The sequence below is a fragment of the Nycticebus coucang genome, chromosome 9 (assembly GCF_027406575.1).
Source record: "Nycticebus coucang isolate mNycCou1 chromosome 9, mNycCou1.pri, whole genome shotgun sequence".
Classification (NCBI taxonomy): Eukaryota; Metazoa; Chordata; class Mammalia; order Primates; family Lorisidae; genus Nycticebus; species Nycticebus coucang.
This window is the reverse complement of record NC_069788.1, coordinates 112,171,241-112,194,507: the sequence shown is the minus strand read 5'-3', so window position 1 is coordinate 112,194,507 and position 23,267 is coordinate 112,171,241. Positions and strand designations below refer to the sequence as shown.

The window sequence follows — 23,267 nt, the reverse complement described above, 5'->3', positions numbered from 1 at the left end:
AGTATCACTGGAAGGCTCAGCGCCTGTAGCACAGTAGTTACAGCGCCAGCCACATACACCGAGAGTGGTGCGTTGGAACCCAGCTCAAGCCAGCTAAAACAACGATGACAACTGCAACAAAAAATAGCCGGGAATTGTGGTGGGCACCTGTAGTCCCAGCTACTTGGGAGGCTGAGGCAAGAGAATCACTTCAGCCCAGGAGTTTGAGGTTGCTGTGAGCTGTGACACCACGGCACTCTCCTGAGGGCAACAAAGTGAGACTGTCTCAAATGAATAAAAAAATATTTTAGATCCAGGCACAGTGGCTCATGCATATAATCCTAGCCCTCTAGGAGGCTGAGGCAGGTGGATGGCTTGAGCTTCATGAGTTTGAGACCAGACTGAGCAAAAGTGAGACTCCATCGCTAAAAATAGCTGCATGTTGTATGTTGTGTTGGGCACCTATAGTTCCAGCTACTTGGGAGGATGAGGCAAGAGGATCACTTGAGCCCAAGAATTTGAGGTTGCTGTGAACTATGATGCCCCAGTACTCTACCAAGGGGCAACAAAGTGGGAGTCTGTATAAAAAATTAAGTTTAAATTATATTTAATGCTATTTTAATAAACTAATTTTTATTATAAAAATATAATTCACATTTAAGAAAGGGACTGTATAGATGGAGATTACTAGAGTTCCATCTTGGCTTCAAATAATCAGATATTTCCAACTATTCTCTAACAATATCATGTAACAGAAATTTTACTGCATATTGTGCCACAAAGACAATAAGTTCTTAAGAGTTACTAAATGGAGTTGAACTTATCTCAAATACCTTATTGCTCTGATCCAAAGACATGTTTCTCTAAAATTCTTAATATGTCAGACAGAACAGCAAATTATGATGTAGTTGTCTTCGCCACCATGCTAGCAAACTTAGCTGTGAATACAATGTATGTGTTGAACCAGCTGTCACTTTAGCTGATTCATTTCACTGGTGCCATACATTAACTTGAGTTTGGATCACTGCTTGTCACACAGACTATCTTCCAAAAGTTACACTGTGAGCCAGCTTTGAAATGAAACATTATTGTAGATGTAGAAGATTGTCATACTTAAGCAATAAAATTATCTCCAGCAAAAAAATGTTCAATGTCAGGATAAACAAAATAATTTTTAAGACCGAACAGGTTGGTGTGGCCAATGCATATATCACTCAGGTACCAAACATCTATCAAAAGCTTGAGGCTAGATAAGCACGGTGGCTCACACCTGTAATCCCAGCACTTTGACAAGTCAAGGTGGGAGAATCGCTTGAGGTTAGGCGTTCACTTGAAGTTAGGACTAGGCAACATAACAAGACTTAGTTTCTACAATAAAGTTTAGAAATTAGCCAGCCACAGTGGTGCACACCTGCAGTTTCAGCTTCTTGGGAAGTTGAGGCAGGAGGAGCACTTGAGCCTAGGAGTTTGAGGATGCAGTTAGCTATGATCAAGCCACTGTATTCCAGCCTGGGACAGAGAAAGACCTTGTCTCTATTTATTTACGTTTTTTAAAGGCTTTCAGGCCAGGTGCAGTGGCTCACGCCTATTATTCTAACACTCTGGGAGACCAAGTAAGAAGTTTTAAAGATATTTAATTCATTTTAAAATAACGAACTTGGCTTGGTGCCCATGCTCAGTGGTTAGGGCACTGGCCACATACACCCAGGCTGGCAGGTTCAAATGTGGCCCGGGCCTGCTAAACAACAATGACAACTACAACAAAAGTAGCTGGGCGTTGTGGTGGGTGCCTGTAGTTCCAGCTACTTGGAAGGCTGACTCAGCAAGAGAATCGCTTAAGCCCAAGAGTTAGAGGTTGCTGTGAGCTGTGACCACAGCACTCTACTGAGGTCAACATAGTGAGACTTTGTCTCAAAAAAGAAAAAAAATAAATAGTAAAATAAAATAAAATAATGAACTCCATTATACAGCAACTTAAATAACATATTTTTAATGAAAAATAACTATATTTTCTAAAAAAAAATTTAGTAAGAAAGTAGCATTTTCTGATTTTTTCATTTTTGCAAATTTCTTTAATATCCTGTTTATTGGGAGAAAATTGGATTCTCATATTGTGTCTATATTTAATCTGTTGTAATATGTTGTTTTAGTTGAAGTATATCAAGAAAGACTAGCATTATGAAGATATATGATTGGAAAAGAAAATATCTTAGGGCTGCTTGAAAAGGTTTTAGAGATTTCACTTTGAGAACTATTAGGTTAAGTTTTGCATAAGTAATATTTCATTTATTTATTTTTTGTTTGTTTTGAGGCAGAGTCTCATATTGTCACCCTCGGTAGAGTGCTGTGGCGTAGTAGCTCATGACAATCTCAAACTTTTTTTTTTTTTTTTGAGACAGAGTCTCACTATGTTGCCCTCAGTAGAGTGACATGGCGTCACAGCTCATAGCAACCTCAAACTCTTGGGTTTAAGTGATTCTTTTGCTTCAGCTTCCTGAGTAGCTGGGACTACAGGCACCTGCCACAGCCGCTATTTTTTGGTTGCAGTTGTCATTGTTGTTTGGCTGGCCTGGGCTGGGTTTGAACCCACCACACTTGGTGCATGTGCCTAGTGCCATAACCACTGTGCTATGGGTGCTGAGCCCCAACCTCAAACTCTTAAGCTTAAGTGATTCTCTTGTCTCAACCTCCCATGCAGCTGGAACTACAGGTGCTTGCCATAATGCCCAGCTAATTTTTCTGTCTATTTTTTAGAGACAGAGTCTCAATTCTTTCTCAGCCTGGTCTTGAACTCCTGAGCTCAGGCAATCCACCCACCTCGGCCTCCCATAGTGCTAGGATACAGGTGTGAGCCACCACCCCCCAGCCAGTAATATTTCATTTGTAACATTAAAATCTCTCTTTTGTTATACTCAGAGGGAGGATTGTAAGACAAGCTTTGAAACCTACTTTAATTATGTCAAAATCATTAGTCTATTACTCAATTATTATAATTATATAGGTACCAGTATATTTCTACATACCCAGCAGATATCAAACTAGTTGCAGTTTCATTTGATTACTATCTAATAATTGTCTGCATTTCTATAAGCCTCTTTCTCCTGTTCTCTAGAGTAACTGTTCCACTGTCCTCAAAATGCAGTTTTACAACTTCTCTACTTCTCTACTCACTCTTGTACAAATGTCTTCACTTCCTATTTCCTGGAGAAACTGTATCTTCAGAATAGAACTCCATCAATCTCAAGCCACTAATACCACAAACTGACGTACATTTGCACCCTATTTTCCACTTTTGCTCCTGTTAAAATAGAAGTGACATTCATCTTCTAGTCTAAAATGAACTACTCCCTATGTGTTCCTGTGCAAAAAAAAATTTAATTATGCTCAAGCTGTTCCATCTGAAAAAGAAAACTCAACACAAAACCAAACCATGAGTGACTTATTTGCTTTAAATAAGTAAGCTTCAGGGTATGTAAATTATATCTAAAAAAAACTGTTTTTAAGAAAACTATATACACACATTCCTCAACTTCACATTCACTTTGCTACTGGCTGCTCTCCTTTGAAGACAGACTTTTATTTTTGAAACTTTTTTTTTTTTTTGCCAGGGCTGGGTTTGAACTCGCCACCTCCGGCATATGGGACCGGCGCCCTACTCCTTGAGCCACAGGCGCCGCCCTATTTTTGAAACTTTTAATAGCTTTATTGAAGTACAAGTGATACACAACTGTACATATCTAAAATCTCCAGTTTGCTGAAGAGACACCATCGTCATGATCAACATAATAAACATACGAGGTTGGACAATGAACTTCTTGAACTCATCCTAGAGAAAGTGCTGCCTACCTCATTGTTGAATATCACTACAGTCACCTTTGAAGTACTCCCCTTGGCTATCTGGTGACCATAGTGATTTTCAGCAATTAGGTAGAAAGCACTTTTCTAGGATGAGTTAGCAAACTTAATTGTTCCATCTTGTTGCCACCACCACCAAAAGTGTCCTCATACCTCTTGTAACCTCTCCCTTCCACCTCTTTCCAACCTTACAAAACCTTTCAGACAACTTTTCAAATTAGTAATTTCTAGATAACTTGTTTCCCTTATTTTGTATCTATTCACTCTTCGATCTGGATTCCAACCTCAATGATTCCACTGTGTATTCTGCTATTGTCATCAAAAGTTACCAAGACTTTCAAGTTTTTAATATAATGAGGTTTCATTTCTCACTTGATCCCTTTATTGCATTTAACCGCTTTTTCCTATGTTCAAACCTTGGATTCTAAGACCACATTCAGTTTCCCTTCTACCTCTCTGGCCACTCTTTCTTATTCTCCTTCTTTCAAACCTATTTCACTGCCTGTCCTTCCATGTTGGTGTTCAAGGCTTGTCCTAGGCTTTCTTCTCTTTTCACTTTCCTAGGCAATCTGACCTACCCACAACTTTAATGGCAATTTGTGTATAGTCAAACCTCTCATCATTTAAGAATTTGGCATTTGGTAAATCATCAAAATGAGATCCTAAGTGTTAATGTACACTGGATGTGAAAACAAAGACCGGTTTAGCAGCAGAAAAAAAAAAAAAGAATTTGGCATTTGTAAATTTGCCTACACTCTAAAATTTATTTGTAACACCAAATTAAAACTCATTGTCTTTTCTTGGTCAGTGAGGAGATGCATGTTCGATGAGCGGTCATCCCTCACAAGGATCTCATCTTCTCTGATCTCAAACCTATTCTTCCTTAGTGAGCATCCTCACCACCCTAACTAGCTGCCTCCATGAAACCCTTTTTATACCAAACTTACTACTAGTTCAAAATGGTCTCTAAGACAAGGCAGTGGAAGACATCATTTGCCTAGTTACATCTGACTGAGGAAATGCATCTACTTCTAGGTTATAGTAAAAAAAAAAAATTCAGGTTTTGACTCTCCTGTCCTACCCTGGGGGTCAGGAGAATGTAAGTATGTGGGTTAGGGAGAGGAAGAGGTTGTGGGGAGAGAAAGCAGGTAAGAAGGACACAACAGAGCAGAGAGAATGAATGTCTTAGAGAAAGGAATTCAAAAGGCCACTTGGAAAGAACCAAACAAAAAAAACCCTAAATAAGCTGCCTCACCTGCGCAGTCTCTCAAGTCTATCCCATCTAGTTAGCTGTTTCTTATGACAAATGAGAATTATACTGAAAGATAATCAACTTTACTTATACAAAATACTTAAAAGTTATTTATTTCGCAGCTGACTAGAAGTACTTCAATTAACTTTACTTCAATTATTTCAACAGATATTTCATAATTGTATGAATGATGTTTTAAAAACTATTATAAATATAATATATGCTCACGATAAGAAATGTCAGTAGTTCCAAAGGACATACACTGCAAGGTAAAAGATCCCCAATCCTTCACATCCACTCTACAGTTCAGAGTTACTTGTGTCTTCTTACAGGTATTTCTTACAAATAATATAAAACATATGTGTTTTTTCCTTTTGACTACAGACAAAAATCACACCATATACACAGTTCTGCATCTAAGTTTTATCACTTAATAATAAATACATTGATGTCATCGTTCTGTACAAGCACATGCAGAGAATACTTTTTTCTTTTTTTTTTTTAAGATGGGATCTCACTCTGTTACCCACGCTAGAGTACTGTGGCATCAGCCCACCTAACAGCAACCTCAAACTCCTGGGTTCAAGTGATCCTCCTGCCTCAGCCTCCTGAGGAGCTGAGGCCATAGGCACCTGCCACAATGCCTGGCTAATTTTTCTTCTTTTAGTAGAGATGGGGTCTCACTCTTGCTCAGGCTGGTCTTAAACTCCTGACTTTAAGTGATCCACCTGCTTCTGCCTCCTAGAGTGCTAGGATTACAGGCATGAACCACCATGCCCAGCCAGAATATTCTTTTAGTATTTTCTACGTCAATAATCATCATTTCTGTTCAGGGCGACAAGAAATTAGGGGTCACTTTTAATATCACTCTTTTTCATTTCTTAGATCTAGTCTGTCTCCAATTCCTATTGCCTTTACCTTTTATCTATCAATTTATTTAATTTTCCTTCAACTCCACAGTCAACTACCATTATCTCTCTCCTCTGAATTACTGTGATAATCTTTCAATAGGTTCCTTGCATCATCTACTATGGCCTACCTTCAAACCAAATTGTAGACATTCCTTTTTTTTTTTTTGAGACAAGAGTCTCACTCTGGGCGGCGCCTGTGGCTCAGTCGGTAAGGCGCCGGTCCCATATACCGAGGGTGACGGGTTCAAACCTGGCCCCGGCCAAACTGCAACCAAAAAATAACCGGGCGTTGTGGCGGGCGCCTGTAGTCCCAGCTACTCGGGAGGCTGAGGCAAGAGAATCGCTTAAGCCCAGGAGTTGGAGGTTGCTGTGAGCTGTGTGAGGCCACGGCACTCTACCGAGGGCCATAAAGTGAGACCCTGTCTCTACAAAAAAAAAAAAAAAAAAAAAGAGTCTCACTCTTTCCCCCTAGGATTGAGTGCCATAGTGCCATCATAACTCACAGCAACCTCAAACTCTTAGGCTCAAGTGATCTTCATGCTTTAGCTTCCAAAGTAGCTAGGACTACAGGACAGAGTCTTTTTATAAAAATGCTTTTCTAGTGTCGCATTCTTGCTTTAAAAAAAACCATTTACAAAGTTTGGAAGATGAATGCTGGTGATGACTGTACACCAATGAGAGTACTTAATACCACTAAAGTACACATTTTAAAATGCTTAAAAATGCATAAAATACATTAATTTATATATTTTTTTCTACACAAAATACATAAATGAATGATGAAGGCACCATTGACTGGCTTCCCTTCATTAAGTACAAAATCCTTAACATGGCCTATAAGATCCTGCCCCACTTTAAGTCTCCAAGGTCATCTTACTCAACTTTCTACACTTCTGCTTCCCTTTACCATTCTTTCCTGCCATCACCCAGAACCTCTCTGTACATACTTCCCATAATCTTCTGATGTTCTGCTGACTGTTTCAACTAATTCATTCCAATGCAATATTTAGATATCAGGTCAACTGCTTTCTCAAGGAAGCCTTAACTCTAGTCCTCTAGTCTAGGTTAAATTTTTCTGTTACATGCTCTTACAGAATCGAATTTTCTTTCTTAAAAGCATGTATCTAAGTTTGTAATCATAAGTTATTAATGCAAATATCTAATGAAAGTCTACATCTTTTTTGCTTACTACCTAGCATATGCCTGGCATGCATTACTATTCAAAAATATTTGCTAAAGACATGAATATAGATCTACTTTATTCTTTTTTAAATAACTACAAAGAATTTCATTGAATGGATGCCATAGTTTCTTTAATCAATTCCAGAAAGATGGGCATTTGTTTCCAGACTTTTTTTTTTTTTTTTCTGAGACAGAGCCCCAAGCTGTTGCCCTGGGTAGAGTGCTGTGGCATCACAGCTCACATCAACCTCCAACTCCTGGGCTCAAGTGATTCTCCTGCCTCCGCCTCCCAAGTAGCTGGGACCATAGGCACCTGCCACAACGCCCAGCTATTTCTTGGTTGCAATCATCATTGTTGTTTGGCGGGCCCAGGCTGGATTCAAACTCACCAGCTTTGGTGTATATGGTTAACACCTTAGCCACTGGAGCCACAGGCGCCGAGGCTGTTTCCAGATTTTTGACATTACAAATAATGTTAGCATGATGATTTATGTCAGTACATCTATAAAAGTACTTAAATGCAATTCTTTTTGTAATTTTGGATTAATATGAGGGTACATATGATTAGGTTACATTGTGTTTATAAGGTGAAGTTGGGGCTGCAGTTCAGACTTTCACCCAAGTAACGTACCTACATTGTACTCCTTATGTGGGAACTTATCAAACTCCCTACCCCACTCCTTGAACTGAGTTGTTTTTCTCTTGTGTGGTCTATAGTTGTTGATCTACTAATCTGAACATAGTATTGAGTACATGGGATGCTTGCTTTTCCATTCTTGAGATACTTTACTTAGGAGAATATTCGCCACATTTAATCCAGATAAATAAATACAAAAGATAAAAAGTCAGGGTAGACATAAAGTTTGTGTGCAATTTACCATGTTAAACTATTTTAAATTGTACATGAACTTTATGTTCACCCTCTATGTTCTCCACATTTAATCCACAGGTAAATATAAAAGATAAAAATATAGAATGCTTCAGGAATTTGCATGTCATCCTTGTGCAGGGTACATGCTAATCTGAAATGTAAAATTGCAGGTCAAATGAAAAGTGCATTTATGTAGTCCCAGCACTCTGGGAGGTCGAGGCAGGTGGATAGCTTTGAGCTCATGAGTTCAAGACAAGCCTGAGCAAAAGTGAGACCCTGTTTCTACTAGAAATAGAAAAACTGAGGCAAGAGGATCACTTGAACCCAAGAGTTGAAGGTTGCTGTGAGCTATGACACCACAGCACTCTTCCCAGGGTGATAAGCTTGAGACTCTGTCTCAAAAAAAAAAAAGTGCATTTAAAATCTTTTTTTTTTTTTTTTTTTTGTTTTTTGTTTTTTTGTAGAGACAGAGTGTCACTTTATGCCCTTCGGGTAGAGTGCCATGGCATCACACAGCTCAAAGCAACTTCCAACTCCTGGGCTTAAGCAATTCTCTTGCCTCAGCCTCCCGGGTAGCTTGGACGACAGGAGCCCGCCACCATGCCCAGCTATTTTTGGTTGCAGTTCAGCCGGGGCCGGGTTTGAACCCGCCACCCTCGGTATGTGGGGCCGGCGCCTTACCGACTGAGCCACAGGCGCCGCCCTGCATTTAAAATCTTAATAGTGGCTTGGCACGTGTGGCTCAGTGGCTAGGGCACCAGCCACATACATTGGAGCTGGTGGGTTCAAACCTAGCCAGAGCCTGCCAAACAACAACAACTACAACCAAAAAATAATAGCCGGGCGTTGTGGTGGGTGCCTGTAGTCCTAGCTACTTGGGAGGCTGAAGAATCACTTAAGCTCAAGAGTTTGAGGTTGCTGTAGGCTGTGATGCCATGGCACTCTACCTATGGCAACAGCTTAAGACTCTGTCTCAAAAAAAAAGAAAAAGAAAATCTTAATAAATAAGTTAGGTGAGGTGGCTCATGCCTGTAATCTTAGCACTCTGGGAGGCGGGTGGATTGCCTGAGCTCACGAGTTCGAGACCAGCATGAGCAAAAGCAAGGTTTTTGCTTCTCTACTAAAAATAAAAAAACTGAGGCAAGAGGATCTCTTCAGCCCAAGAGATGGAGGTCACTGTGAGTTATGATGCCACAACACTCTACCCAGGGTGACAAGTTGAGACTGTCTCAAAAAAAAAAAAAAAAAAAATCTTCATATATATTTCCAAATATCCCCCCACACACACACACACAAACTGGCTGACATTTATACTCAAAGCAACCAATACTGTATCAGAGCGTCCATTTCTACATACTTAATACTCAACTTCTGTAGCCACATAAGCCCATTATTGTGGGAAGAGCTAGTAAAGACAAGAGTGTCGGGTGGCGCCTGTGGTTCAGTCGGTGAGGCGCCGGCCCCATATACCGAGGGTGGCGGGTTCAAACCCAGCCCCGGCCAAACTGCAACCAAAAAATAGCCGGGCGTTGTGGTGGGCGCCTGTAGTCCCAGCTGCTCGGGAGGCTGAGGCAAGAGAATCGCTTAGGCCCAGGAATTGGAGGCTGCTGTGAGCTGTGTGAGGCCACAGCACTCTACAGAGGGCCATAAAGTGAGACTCTGTCTCTACAAAAAAAAAAAAAAAAAAAGACAAGAGTGTCTGTTTTTATGTAAGAGTTTTCATATCTTAATGTCATATTAAACATTTGAGAATAAAATACTTAAGGCTATTATTCCTATAAAAAGTCAGCAAATGAGTTAGTTAAGTAAATAAAGCCATGTAAGCAGGAAAATGCTTAATTACTGACTATAGAAAATTAGTATGTTTAAAAAGCTACATATTTATCTAACTTGTATGTTCTACAAATCACTTTTCTTGTAATAAAGATACTTTTCTTTCTATACTATACTATACTTTTCTTTAGTCAATGGTACTGAGGCAGTGAAAGGGAGGGAGGAAATCATAAGAATATTTACATTCATAAGAATATATAGAAAATAGAGAAAAAATTAATTTTTAATATCAAACTAAAAATTTCTTGGCTGGGCACGGTTGCATCATACCTATTAATCCTGAGTGGCGGGGGTGGGAGAATCACTTGAAGCCAGGAGTTTGAGACCACCAGCCTGAACAAGATAGTGAGACCTCATCATCTTTACATCTTTACTTTATAATAAGTAAAAAACTAAGCTGGGCACCATGGCAGGTGCCTATAGTCCCTACTGAGGCAGGAGGATCACTTGAGCCCAAAAGTTTGAGGTTATAGACAGTAATAATGATGCCACTATACCCTAGTCTGTGCCATAGAGTTTAAGACCCTGTCTCAATCAACCAATATTTTTCAAGATATTAACATTTTGTCTTAGTTTCTTCTATTTTTTGCCCCCAGATTTAATATATTCACATTGAGCTTGTGTAACTATACAATAATATAGTGCTTCTTTTCATTAAATAGTATATAATATGTAAATGAACATTTTTTCCATGTCCTTAAATATGTTTCTTTTCCAGAGTCTCAAGATGCAGTAAGGAAAAGCACCTACACAAGGCCAGGCGCAGTGGCTCACGCCTATAATCCTAGCCCTCTGGGAAGTCAAGGTGGGTGGATTGCTTGAGCTCCTGAGTTCAAGACCAGCCTGAGCAAAAGCGAGATCTTGTCTCTATTAAAAAATAGAAAAACTGAGGCAGGAGGATCACTTGAGTTGGAGGTTGCTGTGCGCTATGACATCACAGCAGTCTACCCAGGGCGATTGCTTGAGATACTGTCTCAAAAAAAAAAAAAAAAAAAAAAAAAAGAAAGAAAGAAAGAAAAGCACCTACACAGCAAGCTCTCCCATTTTCACTATGTTCTTAAACTCTGTGAGCTTCCATTTTTCTGACCTAGTAAATAAAGGCATTAGTTTTAATGATGTCGATGATTAAAAGCTGTAATTTTGGGCTGGGCGAGGTGGCTCATGCCTGTTATCCTAGCACCTCTGGGAGGATAAGGCAGATGGATTGCTTGAGTTCAAGAGTTGGAGACCAACCTGAGCAAGAGTGAGACCCCATCTCTACTAAAAATAGAAAAACTGAGGCAAGAAGATCGCTTAAGCCCAAGAGTTGGTTGCTGTGAGCTATTAATGACACAGCACTCTACCCAGGTTAAGATTGTCTCAACAACAACAACTAAAAAAGGGCAGTGCCGGTGGCTCAATGGAGTAGGGTGCCGGTCCCATATGCCGGAGGTGACGGGTTCAAACCCAGCCCCAGCCAAAAAAAAAAAAAGAAAGAAAATCACTAATTATAAATCTATTTTCCATTTCATTTAATTCTATCAGTGAAGCAGAATATGAAGGGGTTAGATTTTGTAGGGTTCTCTTTTTACTGTCCTAGTTAATGGTGTTTTACGTACACTAGATCGTCAATTCTTTTCTACCTATCAACTTACAGAAACATTTGTTCTTACCTTAACTGGGAAGCTACATTTTCCAGTGCGAACGCCTTCTTCATCTGTCTGCCACTGATGTGGACGACTAGCCTCTGGAACATAAACATCTTTCTTTCTCCTAAAACTTTGCCGTAGTTTATTCATTTTAATTTTTACAATCTGCAAAGTAAAAGAAATATGAAAAAAAAATTATTACTTTTGCAATTTTTTTTTGTGAGACAGGGTCTCACTGTTACCCGAGCTGGAGCACAGTGACCTCATTATAGCTCACTGCAACCTTGAATTCCTGGGCTCAAGGGATCCTCCTGACTCAGCCTCCTGAGCAGCTAGAACTACAGGCTCATGCCAATACATGTGACTAATAACTTCTCACTTGTTTAAACTTTGGATTACCATACTAGTAAAAAAAAACTAATGTCCTAAATTAAAGGTTTAGTTTAAGGAAAATCAGAAATGAATATACTTCCTTCTAGAGTAGGACTAAGTTCAAACAAACTTCATTTTATTATTTTTTTTGAGACAGAGTCTCAAGCTGTTGCCCTGGGTAGAGTGCCGTAGCATCACAGCTCACAGCAACCTCCAACTCCTGGACTCAAGTGATTCTCCTGCCTCAGCCTCCCAAGTAGCTGGGACTATAGGGGCCTGCCACAATGCCCGACTTATTTTTGGTTGCAGCCGTCGTTGTTTGGCAGGCCCGGGCTAGATTTGAACCCACCAGCTCATGTGTATGGCTCACTTGAGCCACAGGTGCCAAGCCTCATCTTACTTTTTGAAAGGTCAACAATACTAGTCCTTATAAAATCTACCACAAATTCTAGTAGGATTTGAAGAAATGTTATTGTAAGAACTTTTTTTTTTTTTTTTGTAGAGACAGAGTCTCACAGTACCGCCCTCGGGTAGAGTGCCGTGGCGTCACACGGCTCACAGCAACCTCTAACTCTTGGGCTTACGCGATTCTCTTGCCTCAGCCTCCCGAGTAGCTGGGACTACAGGCGCCCGCCACAACGCCCGGCTATTTTTTTGTTGCAGTTTGGCCGGGGCTGGGTTTGAACCCGCCACCCTCGGCATATGGGGCCGGCGCCCTACTCACTGAGCCACAGGCACCACCCTGTAAGAACTTTTAAGCACTTTAATTTTAATAAACCAATGAGAAATTCTCCCTATAGATCTACTTTTCATATCCATTCCAACTCCTGAAAACGGAAATTTGTACATATAGGCCAAATTATCGAGAGCTAACAGTTTCTAAAGACTTTCATATTCATTAGGAAAAACACATTGAGACACTGAAATGTGGGGACCTTTTTATGAAAGATTATTCCTTATGAAGAATACTATAAAGCTTCATTTAAACATACTTGAAGAAAATGTTTTATTAGGACAAAGCAAGTAATATGCCATCAGAATGCACTTTCATATCTATATCATTACAGCAATGCATAATAATAAAAACAATGACAAAGATCCAACTTCTCATTTTTAACTCTGTAAATTAGTGTTAAAACTATAGTTAGTTCTTTTTTTGCTGCTTTTTGAAGCACCTCTCAAATGCTGTCAAAGGGGCAGAATATATCACAAAACCAGATAGAAGACTTAGCTGATAAGAAACAACAAATAGCTAGAATAATTGGCTCTTTACAGAGTAAAATCTCAAAATCTAAAAAACCTCAAGATCTAAAATAACAGTTTTCTGTTAAGGAGTATGGATCATTCTTTCCCTTGAAGGCTGTAAGCACCTCAACCAGCCCAAAAGAGACCTTAACTTGAGAAAATGATATGACAAAGGTGTAAAAAAGAAACATCCTCTCTGTCGGGACTATTGATGGCAATGGATTAAACATTAATTTCCACATGACACCAATGAAAGACTTGAAAATAAACTTTGCATTCTGAGGAAAATCATTTTATATTTTAAAATGCCTAATGCCACAGCAGAACTATTATCAAATTAGCTAGTTTACCCAGACAAGCCAATCTTACTACACACCTCAAAAGGTAAAAATTCTGACAGAGGAGTGGGAATGTAAAAATCTCTAAATTTTCTAAAACTCAATTAGGCAGATAATTCATTCCCTAAACTACCTAAATGAGAGTCTACCCTGCACAGTGCAGTGGCTCATGCATGTAATCCTAGCATTTTGGGAGGCTGAGTCAGGAGTATTGCTTGAAGCTAGGAGTGGGTGTGGTGGCAACACTTGTAGTCCCAGCTACTGGGAGGCTGAGTCAAGAGGATGGTTTGAGCCCAGGAGTTTGAGGTTGTAGTGAGCCTATATATACTCTTAGCCCAGGCAACAGTTAAGACTCCGTCTCAAACAAACAAACAAACAACAAAAAAAGGAGTCTACCTTAACCTAAGAGACTTCCAAAAAGAATTCCATAACCTGGTGGGGCTAAGTAGCTCACCCCTGTAATTCCAGCATTTTAGGAGACTAAGGCAGGAGAATCACTTGAGTCCAGATGCTCAGACCAGCCTGTGCAAGAAAACGATAACTTGTTTCTATAAAAAGTAAAATAATTGGGGGCGGTGCCTGTGGCTCAAGGAGTAGGGCGCCGGTCCCATATGCCAGAGGTGGCGGGTTCAAACCCAGCCCCGGCCAAAAAAAAAAAAAAAAGTAAAATAATTGGCCAGGCACAGTAGCAAACACCTATAGTCCCAGCTACTTCGAAGGCTGAGGAAGAAGGATTGCTTCAGCCTGGAATTCTGAGCTACAGTGAGCTATGATTGTGTCACTATACTACAACCTGGGCAACAGAGTGAAACCCTGCCTCCAACAAATAAATGAAATAAGAAAGAAAGAAAAAAGGGGTGGGCACAGGGGCTCACACCTGTAATCCTATCACTTGGGAGAGGCCGAGGAAGGAGAATCACCTGAGGTCAAGAGTTAGAGACCAGCCTAAGCAAAGAGTGAGATCCTGTCTCTACTAAAAACAGAAAAAATTAGATGGGCATGGTAGTATGTGCCTGTAATCCTAGCTGCTCAGGAGGCTGAGGCAGGAGGATCATTTGAGCTCCAGTGTTTGAGATACCACTGTACTCTAGCCAGGATGACACAGTAAGACCCTGTTGTAAAAAACAAACAAAAATGTATCCTGTTATACTTTGTCATATTACATTTTAAAAACAGACACAAATATAAGAAAATAAAATGTACTTATATCCTCCCTCAAGTTGGCATTCTCTATTTTGAGGAAAGTAGCCTATATGGTTCATTTCTTCTTAATTTCTTTCTCTTAGCAAAGACAACTATCCACTTATCCACTTGGCCAAGCCAGACACCTCACAATCATCCATGCATTTACCCTCTCTCAACTATAACTCTACTGATTTTACCTTTTTAGTAGCTTTTGAATTCATTGCTACTACCCCCATCTGACTAAAATCCTTCAACTACTCCGCCAAAAATCCTTCAATTGTTTAACATCACCTTCAAGATAAGTCCAAACTGCTTACCAGGGTGAACATAATCTTTTTTCATCTGGCTTCTCTTTCTGGTCTCCATTCACATTCTAGCTTCCAACTTCATTAAACTATTTACAGTTCTCCAAGAAAGCATGCCCTCTTTTAGAGCCTCTGTTTGAGTTCTTCCCTCTGTCTAGAAAAAAAATTCCTTTCCCTGTTCATCTCTGGTTAAAGTCTACTCATCTTTAAAGAGTCGAGGAATAAATATTTTCAGGGAAGCTAGCCTTCCCCTTCGAATGATTCCTGTTAATACCTTCTGCTTACTTCTATTACTGGGCTTATCAAATCTTATAGTAATTTCTTACTTCCTTAATGGTTGGCTGTATCTTAATTGTTTAAATAGTATCCCTGCATCCCAACACACTACCTTTCATGTATGGCATACTATAAATGTGAAGAACTGAAAGATAAAATAGACTCCCATCACAGTGGAGGCTATCTACCAGGTGGCATAAATCTAGACATACAAGACCAAAGAATCATCAGTGTTGGAACACACTGCAGATGTGAGAGTAGTTTAACTTCCCATAGACAAAGGAACTCCTCTTAAGGGAGGACATCAATCTCTATCTAAATAGATCTAGTACAAGTCTATTTGTTCTTTAGGCAACTATTTATCGTTGTGTCATTCTGTTGCCCAATAAAAGAATAGAATGAAAGGGTGGTGCCTGTGGCTCAAAAGGAGTGGGGCGCCGGCCCCATATACCAGAGGTGGTGGGTTTGAACACAGCCCAAAACTGCAAAAAAAAAAAAAAAAAAAAAGAATTAATGTCTCAACTAATTTGGGCTCTTAATATCTTGTCACTTTCAGTACTCAAATGATTTGCTAATAGCATTTCTGCAAAGAGTATTACCTTATAAGTGAATCTCAAAGTATGGTTCAAGCAGCCCTGGAACTTCCATAGAAAAGCCCCAGGGGCCACTGGTTGTTTAAAGGGAAAGAGAAGGAGGCTACAGGACTAGACTCAACTCAGAGGAGGGGCTTCACAATCCGTCACAGCTTGAAACAAACTCCACTTTATCTAATTCACGAATTGGGGGTCCATGTAAAAGTTTCAGAAGGAAAGGCTTTCTTTCATGGTTGGAACACTTTTGAAAATTAGTGATATAATCAAAATTTGGCAAAATGAAATGAGTTTAGTTATGATTTTCTGCTTGCTACTCATTAATGAATAATTATCACTGGCCTACAAAATAATTTAGTAATTAAAATAATACTTACCACATCAAGAGAGAAATGAAATATTCTGTTTCAAGTAATCTACATATAATGATTTTGCTTACAAAGAAAAAGACAAATAGATAATAAGGAAAAAAAAATAAAAAGCATGTGAATTCAAAGTAACATTTACTACTGGTTTAACCAAGCTGAACTTTACTCCCCCATAAAGAAAATCACACCTTTTGGGAAAAGTCCTAGTTGAACACAGGTAAAGGATATATTTTTCTAAGTATAAAAACTGAGAACAGGGCGGCGCCTGTGGCTCAGTGAGTAGGGCGCCGGCCCCATATGCCGAGGGTGGTGGGTTCAAACCCAGCCCCGGCCAAACTGCAACAACAAAAAAATAGCCGGGCGTTGTGGCGGGCGCCTGTAGTCCCAGCTGCTCGGGAGGCTGAGGCAAGAGAATCACGGAAGCCCAAGAGCTAGAGGTTGCTGTGAGCTGTATGATGTCACGGCACTCTACCCGAAGGCAGTACAGTGAGACTCTGTCTCTAAAAAAAAAAAAAAAAACTGAGAACAAACTTATTTTGTCCTATAAGTTAATTTTTAAAAATGAAAAGAAATTTCTATTTTACTTGACTTTTCAAAGGTCACTAGATACAACTTAGTTGGCAAATTGAGAAAATATTCACAGTTCTCACTTTTCTTAACTACTCTGCAAAATTTGACACCCCATGATTCTAAATCCTATTTGTATACTTCTTTCCTCCTTCTACCCCCTCAATATTTCAGTTTATCTTCTTTACTTCTGCTTCATTTGACCATTTTGAGGGCCTCTTCTACTTTCTCTCACCTACTGAGGGTACTCCCCAAATATCAGTCCTTGATCTGTGTTCTTTCTTTTCTTTTTGAGATAGTCTCACTCTGTTGCCCCTGGCTACATTGTCATGGTGTCGGTCTAGCTCACAGCAACCTCAAACTCCAGGGTTCAGAGATCGTCCTGCCTAGGCCTCCCAAGTACCTGGGACTGCAGGATCCCACCACAACCCCTGGCTCATGTTTCTAGCAGAGACTACACGCTCCCACCACAATACCTGGCTAATTTTTCTACTTTCAGTAGAAATGGCTCTTGTCCTTGCTCAGGTTAACTCCTCAGCTCAAGGGATCCTCCCACCATGGCCTCCCAGAGTGCTAGGATTATAGGTGTGAGCCACCATGACTAGCCTGTGTTCTGTTATTAACACTGTCATTTTTGAAGAAATAATCAACACATATGTTCAATGTCAGGTTAAAAAAATTTAATAATCAACACAAACTATGATCCCATGTATGATGATTTCCCACTTATACTTTAATAAGTCTTGCTCTCTTACTCAAATTTCTCTATTTCGGTGCACTGATATTGCCTCAAACACCTTAACTTAAATCATCACCTCTTATCTCCTATCCCTAAAGTGTTCCCTCCTCTTTGGTTTATTAAAAACTGTTTAAGAACTTACTATGCTCTAGGCCAACAGTTCTCAACCTGTGGGTCGGACCCCTATGGTGGTTGAATGACCCTTTCACAGGGGTCACCAAGGCCATCCCGTATATCAGATATTTACATATCATAACAGTAGCAAAATTACAGTTATGAAGTAGCAACGAAAATAATTTTATGATTGAGGGTCACCACAACATGAGGAACTGTATTAAAGGGTCGTGGCATTAGGAAGGTTGAAAACCACTGCTCTAGGCCCTACTGTCAATGCTAGTGGATACAGAAAATAATAAGACAACTTCCTTGACTTTACTCTCTCCCCTCATAAAAGGTTAAGTTTTGCATAAATGTAATAATAGCACCACATACAGTAAGCTCTAGAAGCACAGTTCAGGTTCAGGACACGTTTCTTATACGAGATATTGCCCAAGCTAAGTTTTTTTTTTTTTTTTGACACTGAGATGGATTTATTGAAGTTCCTGCTTTGGGTCAGCTGCATGGGGTGAGGTGCAGCTGTGGGGGGTGGGAGGGGCCCAGTACACCGGTGAGAACAGAGAGGGAGACCCAGTGGGGCTGGTGCCACTTGTGAGCACACCTGCCCTGCACACCTTCCCAGTACAGCCCCGACAACCCGTGGCCATGCCCAAGCTAAGTTTTAAAGAAAGAATAAAAATTAGCCACATATAGTGGGAATAGGAAAGAAAAGATATTTCAGATAAAGGCAACAACATGAACAAAAGTATAGATGCAGGAAATCAAATCCTAGGTAGCAATGCAATTTCGGGAGTGGTAGAAATGAGGTTGAAGATTTAGGCAAAGGAAAGTCACTCAAAAGTTTTAAACCAGGGGTGTGGAATCTTTTCATATTGTAAATCCACATTAATGCAGCTATAATCAAATAAGGCTGCATTCAAGAAACTTTAATTAGCCAGGCTCGGTGGCTCACGCCTGTAATCCCAGCACTCTGGGAGGCCAAGGCGGGTGGTTTATCTGAGCTCAGGAGTTCGAGACCAGCCTGACCAAGAATGAGACCCCAGCTCTAAAAAACAGCTAGGCGTTGTGATGGGCTCCTGTAGTCCCGGCTTACTGGGGAGGCTGAGGCAAAAGGATTGCTTGAGCCTAAGAGTTTGAGGTTGCTATGAGCTATGACACCACAAGCACTCTACCAAGGCAACAAAGTGAGACTGTCTCCAAAAAAAAAAAAAGAAGAAAGAAACTTTAGACATACTTAAAAATGTACATTATTTTGTAAAAATATAAATACTATGTAGTTAATAATTTCTAAATATAAAAACTCTTAATTTTAAAGGTAACTAACCTTTAATGACTTTGTTGTATCTGGCTTTTGTTGGAAAGCATTTCAATATTTGGTTGCAGCATGGAGGTTCATAGTTTCAGTTGATCCTCTATCAGGGGTGATGAACCTGTGGGCCCACCAGCCACATGCTGATTTTGTGAAGATCTCTTTTGTTCATCTGTGGTGTTGGATATCGTGAAAAGTATGCACAGACCTCTTTTTTTCCTAATCCGCTTTCATTAGTTTTTGTGAATTTATTCTGTGGCCCAATTTTTTAAATTTTTCCAATGTATAGCAAAAAAAAAAAAAAGGTTGCACACTCCTGGAAGTCTAGATGGTTATCAGTCATTTGTGACCTTAAGGGCAGTCTTGATTTAAGTTAGGTAAGAGATTTGCAGAATTAAGTGGTTGAAAAGCAAGAAAGCACTTTTCAAGCATGTTGTTGAAAATGTGAATATTCTATTGCATTTTTTCACATTTCAATTGGATCTTTCTTAGCATCAAACAATGACTTTAAAATCTCATCTACTGAGAGCTCAATCAATTCCATCTATAGTTCTTTAGTACCTTGGTGGTATCAACTAAGAGAGGCTGAAATGCTGCTTTAAGTGTGATGTCATGATTCTCAAAGTCAGTAAATCTTTTACTGTATTCTCCAATTAATAGGTCTATAACAGTTGCATATTCTTCAAATGATTTACACATATCTTTTTGCTCATCAATGACCTTTGGTAACTGAGGAGAATGTCCATCCAAAATTTCCTTTTGAATAGTATTTTGAAAAAACATAGGTTTTTGTGAAATGCTTGGATTTTTTTGCCACATGTTGCATACAGTATTAGTTTTTATTTTTTTCTTTACAGTATTAGTTTTTACCTTGCAAAGAAATATTCACGTTGTTTTGATTTGACATGATCTCACACAGACATGCTGCATTCCTATAGAAATCTTCTTTCAATAATTTCAATTGCTGATTCTGTTCCTCATAAAATTTAACTCTCTGTTCTGGTAGAGAGAAAATTTTGGCTGATACCTGTCCCTGTGTTAGCCAATGTACTTTAGAATGATACCGCAAATCCACAATGAAAACCTCATTATCCCACTTTAGCATGCCAGGAATCTGAGGATGTCGTGTTGCATTTGAAAGAACATAGTTAACAATACTTTTTTTTTTTTTTTTTTTTTACAGTTTTTGGCCAGGGCTCGGCTTAAACCTGCCACCTCGGGCATATGGGGCTGGCACCCTACTCCTTTGAGCCACAGGTGCCGCCCAGTTAACAATACTTCTAACTTGTTATAAAATGTCACTCAAAATAGTAGCTTTAGCACAGAGATTTTGCTGATATAAAATATAATGAAAAGAAATAAGAGCATTTGGATGTGTTAATTCTTTTTCTATCTGTGTAAGAAACCCTTCATGTTTTCCCATCATGAAGATGAACCATCTACATATACTCACTAAATATACCAAATTCAGTCCAAAGTTTAAGACATCTATTCCCTGTGTTCTGTTTACAAGAGTGCCCAAAGTGAGGAACTTCTTTATAGCAAAATAAATCTTCTGTTATGACCCAAATGAAGTATAAAACCCATGCCAAGTCAGTAGTATCAGTTGATTCATCCAAAATGATTGAGTAAGATGTATTTTGCTTTTGAAGTATTGCATGAAGTTATTATATTAAGCTGAAGGCTAATTTACGCTGGGATCGGGTATGGTTTTCCTTGAAAAAGGCAGTTGTTTGTACTTAGAAATGTTACGGGAGTCTAAGCATCCTACAACTTCGACAATGCATTCTTTCATAATTTCTGTATCACTGAATGGCTGCCCACTTTTCCTGATATAAGCTACTTCATAAGTTGTGCCAGTGGCATTATTTGCAGGTTTTATTGCTGCTTGAAAGAACTGCCTTTGCTTTTGCTTTTCATCTTTTAATTTGTGCAATAAAATCTTTCACACCTTTCCCTCTAGTTTAAAGTATTTGTGGTCCTTCTGAGTGTTAAAATGATGATGAGCATTGAATTTCTTTAATGTTGATATTGCAGTATCACAAAGAAAATCATCTTATCTTTAGCAGAAACAAGATAATACTGCAATTCCCAATCCTCATGAAAAAAATTTGTTTTCTTCCTTTAGCATTCTCTTGCTTTTCTTTGACATGATGGGCTATTAAGCAGACAGAATTAAAAGATACTGTGGAACTGTAACTATTCACAAATTCCACTTCAAACAGAAACACAGTAGACCTGTCAAAAGCTGATATCAGACTGGCACACTTGACCCCTATAAACTCTTGTCAACCAGCCCTGTGCAGGGGAGGCACCAGTTAGGTGGGAGAAGTTAGAATTAAATTACGAGCATAGCAGCTGCCAATTTAAGCCTTTATGGCTTACTAATGTTCTATTTGTACCTGTCAATCTGGGAAGATTATTTTGTTGAAACTTAATTTATTCTTTGGTATTTTAAATTAAGTTCATTTTAAAAATAAAATAAAAATATAGAAGATGAACAAGGGAGGAGGAGCTGGAGAAGGGAGAGAGTTTAGTAATCGGCACAAAGTAGGGATATATGGCACACCTCCTGGGTGAAGGGCTCAACCTCAACTTAGACTTTACCTAACAAACACAAACAAAGTAACCTAATCATTTGTACACCTATATTAATCTGAAATTTAAAAAAAAGATAGAGAAAACAAAAAAGATAAAAATGTATTAATTAATAAAAATGAAATAAAATTTAAAAATGTATTAATGTATTAATAAAAATAAAATATAAAGAATTTGTTCTACAAAATTTGAATTCAGCCAAAAGGCTGCACTTAAGGAAACAGGTTTCCTACTCATTTTATTTTATTTTATTGAGATAGAGTCTTATTATATCACCCTTGGGAGACTGCTATGGCGTCACAGCTCACAGCAACCTCAAACTCTTAGGCTTAAGTAATTCTTTTGCCTCCACCTCTCAAGTAGCTGGGACTACAGGCGACCGCCACAATGCCCAGCTATTTTTTGTTGCAGTAGTTGTTGTTTTAAATCTTTGTTTATTTATTTATTTATTTTTTAGAGAAAGAGTCTCACTCTGTTGCCCTCAGTAGAGTGCTGTGGTGTCACAGCACACAGCAACCTCCAGCTCTTGGGGTTAGGTGATTCTCTTGCCTCACCCTCCCAAGTAGCTGGGACTACAGGTGCCTACCACAACGCTGTGCTATTTTTTCTTTTTTGTTGCAGTTTGGCAGGGGCCGGGTTCGAACTTGCCATCCTCAGTATAGGGGGCCAGCGCCCTACTCACTGAGCCACAGGTGCCATCCTGTTGCAGTTGTTGTTTAGCTGGCCCAGGTCAGGTTGCACCCGTCAGCCTCGGTGTTATGTGGCTGGCACCATAACCACTGTGCTACAGGCGCCAAGCCATCTCTACCCATTTTAAACAATCACTGACACGACCAGCATTGCAATTTAGATTTTTCTGCCGCTGTATGGAAAACAAATCCAAGGGGTAAAGACCATGGACAAATTAGAAGGCTTTTAAAATTGTCTATGCTAGCTGGGTATGGTGGCTCACACCTGTAATCCCTGCACTCTGGGAGGCCATGGCAGGTAGATTGCCTGAGCTCAGGAGTTCGAGACCAGCCTAAGCTACAGACACACCATATCTCCCCCCCCCACCCCCCAAAAAAATAGCTGGCATGGAGGGCACACCTGTAGTCCCAGCTATTGGGGAGGCTGAGGCAAGAGGATTGCTTGAGCCCTAGAGTCTGAGGTTGCTGTGAGCTGTGACAGTATAGCACTCTAATGAGGGTGACAAAGTAAGACCATATAAAAAAAAATTGTCTATGCAAGTTATGATAAGAGCCTGAACTAGGGCAGTAGTAGTAGTATAAGTGGAGAAAAGAGAAAGGAAACTGAAGAAAAGTTTAGAAGAGTTAGCAGTGAGAATTAAAGGAACATGATACAACTGTGCTCTAAGAAATTCTTTTTTACCCTGGATAATAAGACTGCAAACCAGTAATAGCTTCACTACTTGCTTCAAGAAATTATTACAAACTAAATTATTTAGGGAAGCAGTTTGTGCATCAGGGCAAACAGGACAACACATTAAAGCCCTTCTTCTTGCTATGTTCATTAGTTCTAAATATCACAACACACACTTGCCTAATCCCAACCAGTTCCCCTGCCTTAAACCACTTGAGTTAAGATTTCAAAGCCTTATAAATTCCCTTCTCTAACTTCCCCTAACTACCAAACTCTGCCCTTGACAAACTGGTGCTTTTTTTTTTTAATAATAAATTGAATAAATTAATTGTTTGATCAACAGAATTCTCTCTGTTGGGAAAGTCAACAGTAGGAATTGTGACTA

General features: G+C 39.4%; 1 protein-coding gene and 1 pseudogene across 13 annotated transcripts in view; both read right to left on the bottom strand.

Annotated features, from left to right (window-relative positions):
* NUMB (NUMB endocytic adaptor protein) overlaps positions 1-23,267 on the bottom strand; it is a 231,516-nt gene that overhangs the window by 77,227 nt on the left and 131,022 nt on the right. For 11 of the 13 annotated variants that reach the window (XM_053603428.1, XM_053603432.1, XM_053603435.1 and 8 more), the window contains one exon: positions 11,536-11,676. The exons of the other annotated variants lie outside the window; for them this stretch is intronic. In XM_053603428.1, coding sequence (XP_053459403.1) covers positions 11,536-11,661 — 126 coding nt within the window. In that variant the 5' untranslated portion in view covers positions 11,662-11,676. The remainder of the gene's footprint in view (positions 1-11,535; positions 11,677-23,267) is intronic. 13 annotated transcript variants of the gene reach the window in all.
* Positions 8,144-8,256, bottom strand: LOC128595113 (uncharacterized; annotated as a pseudogene).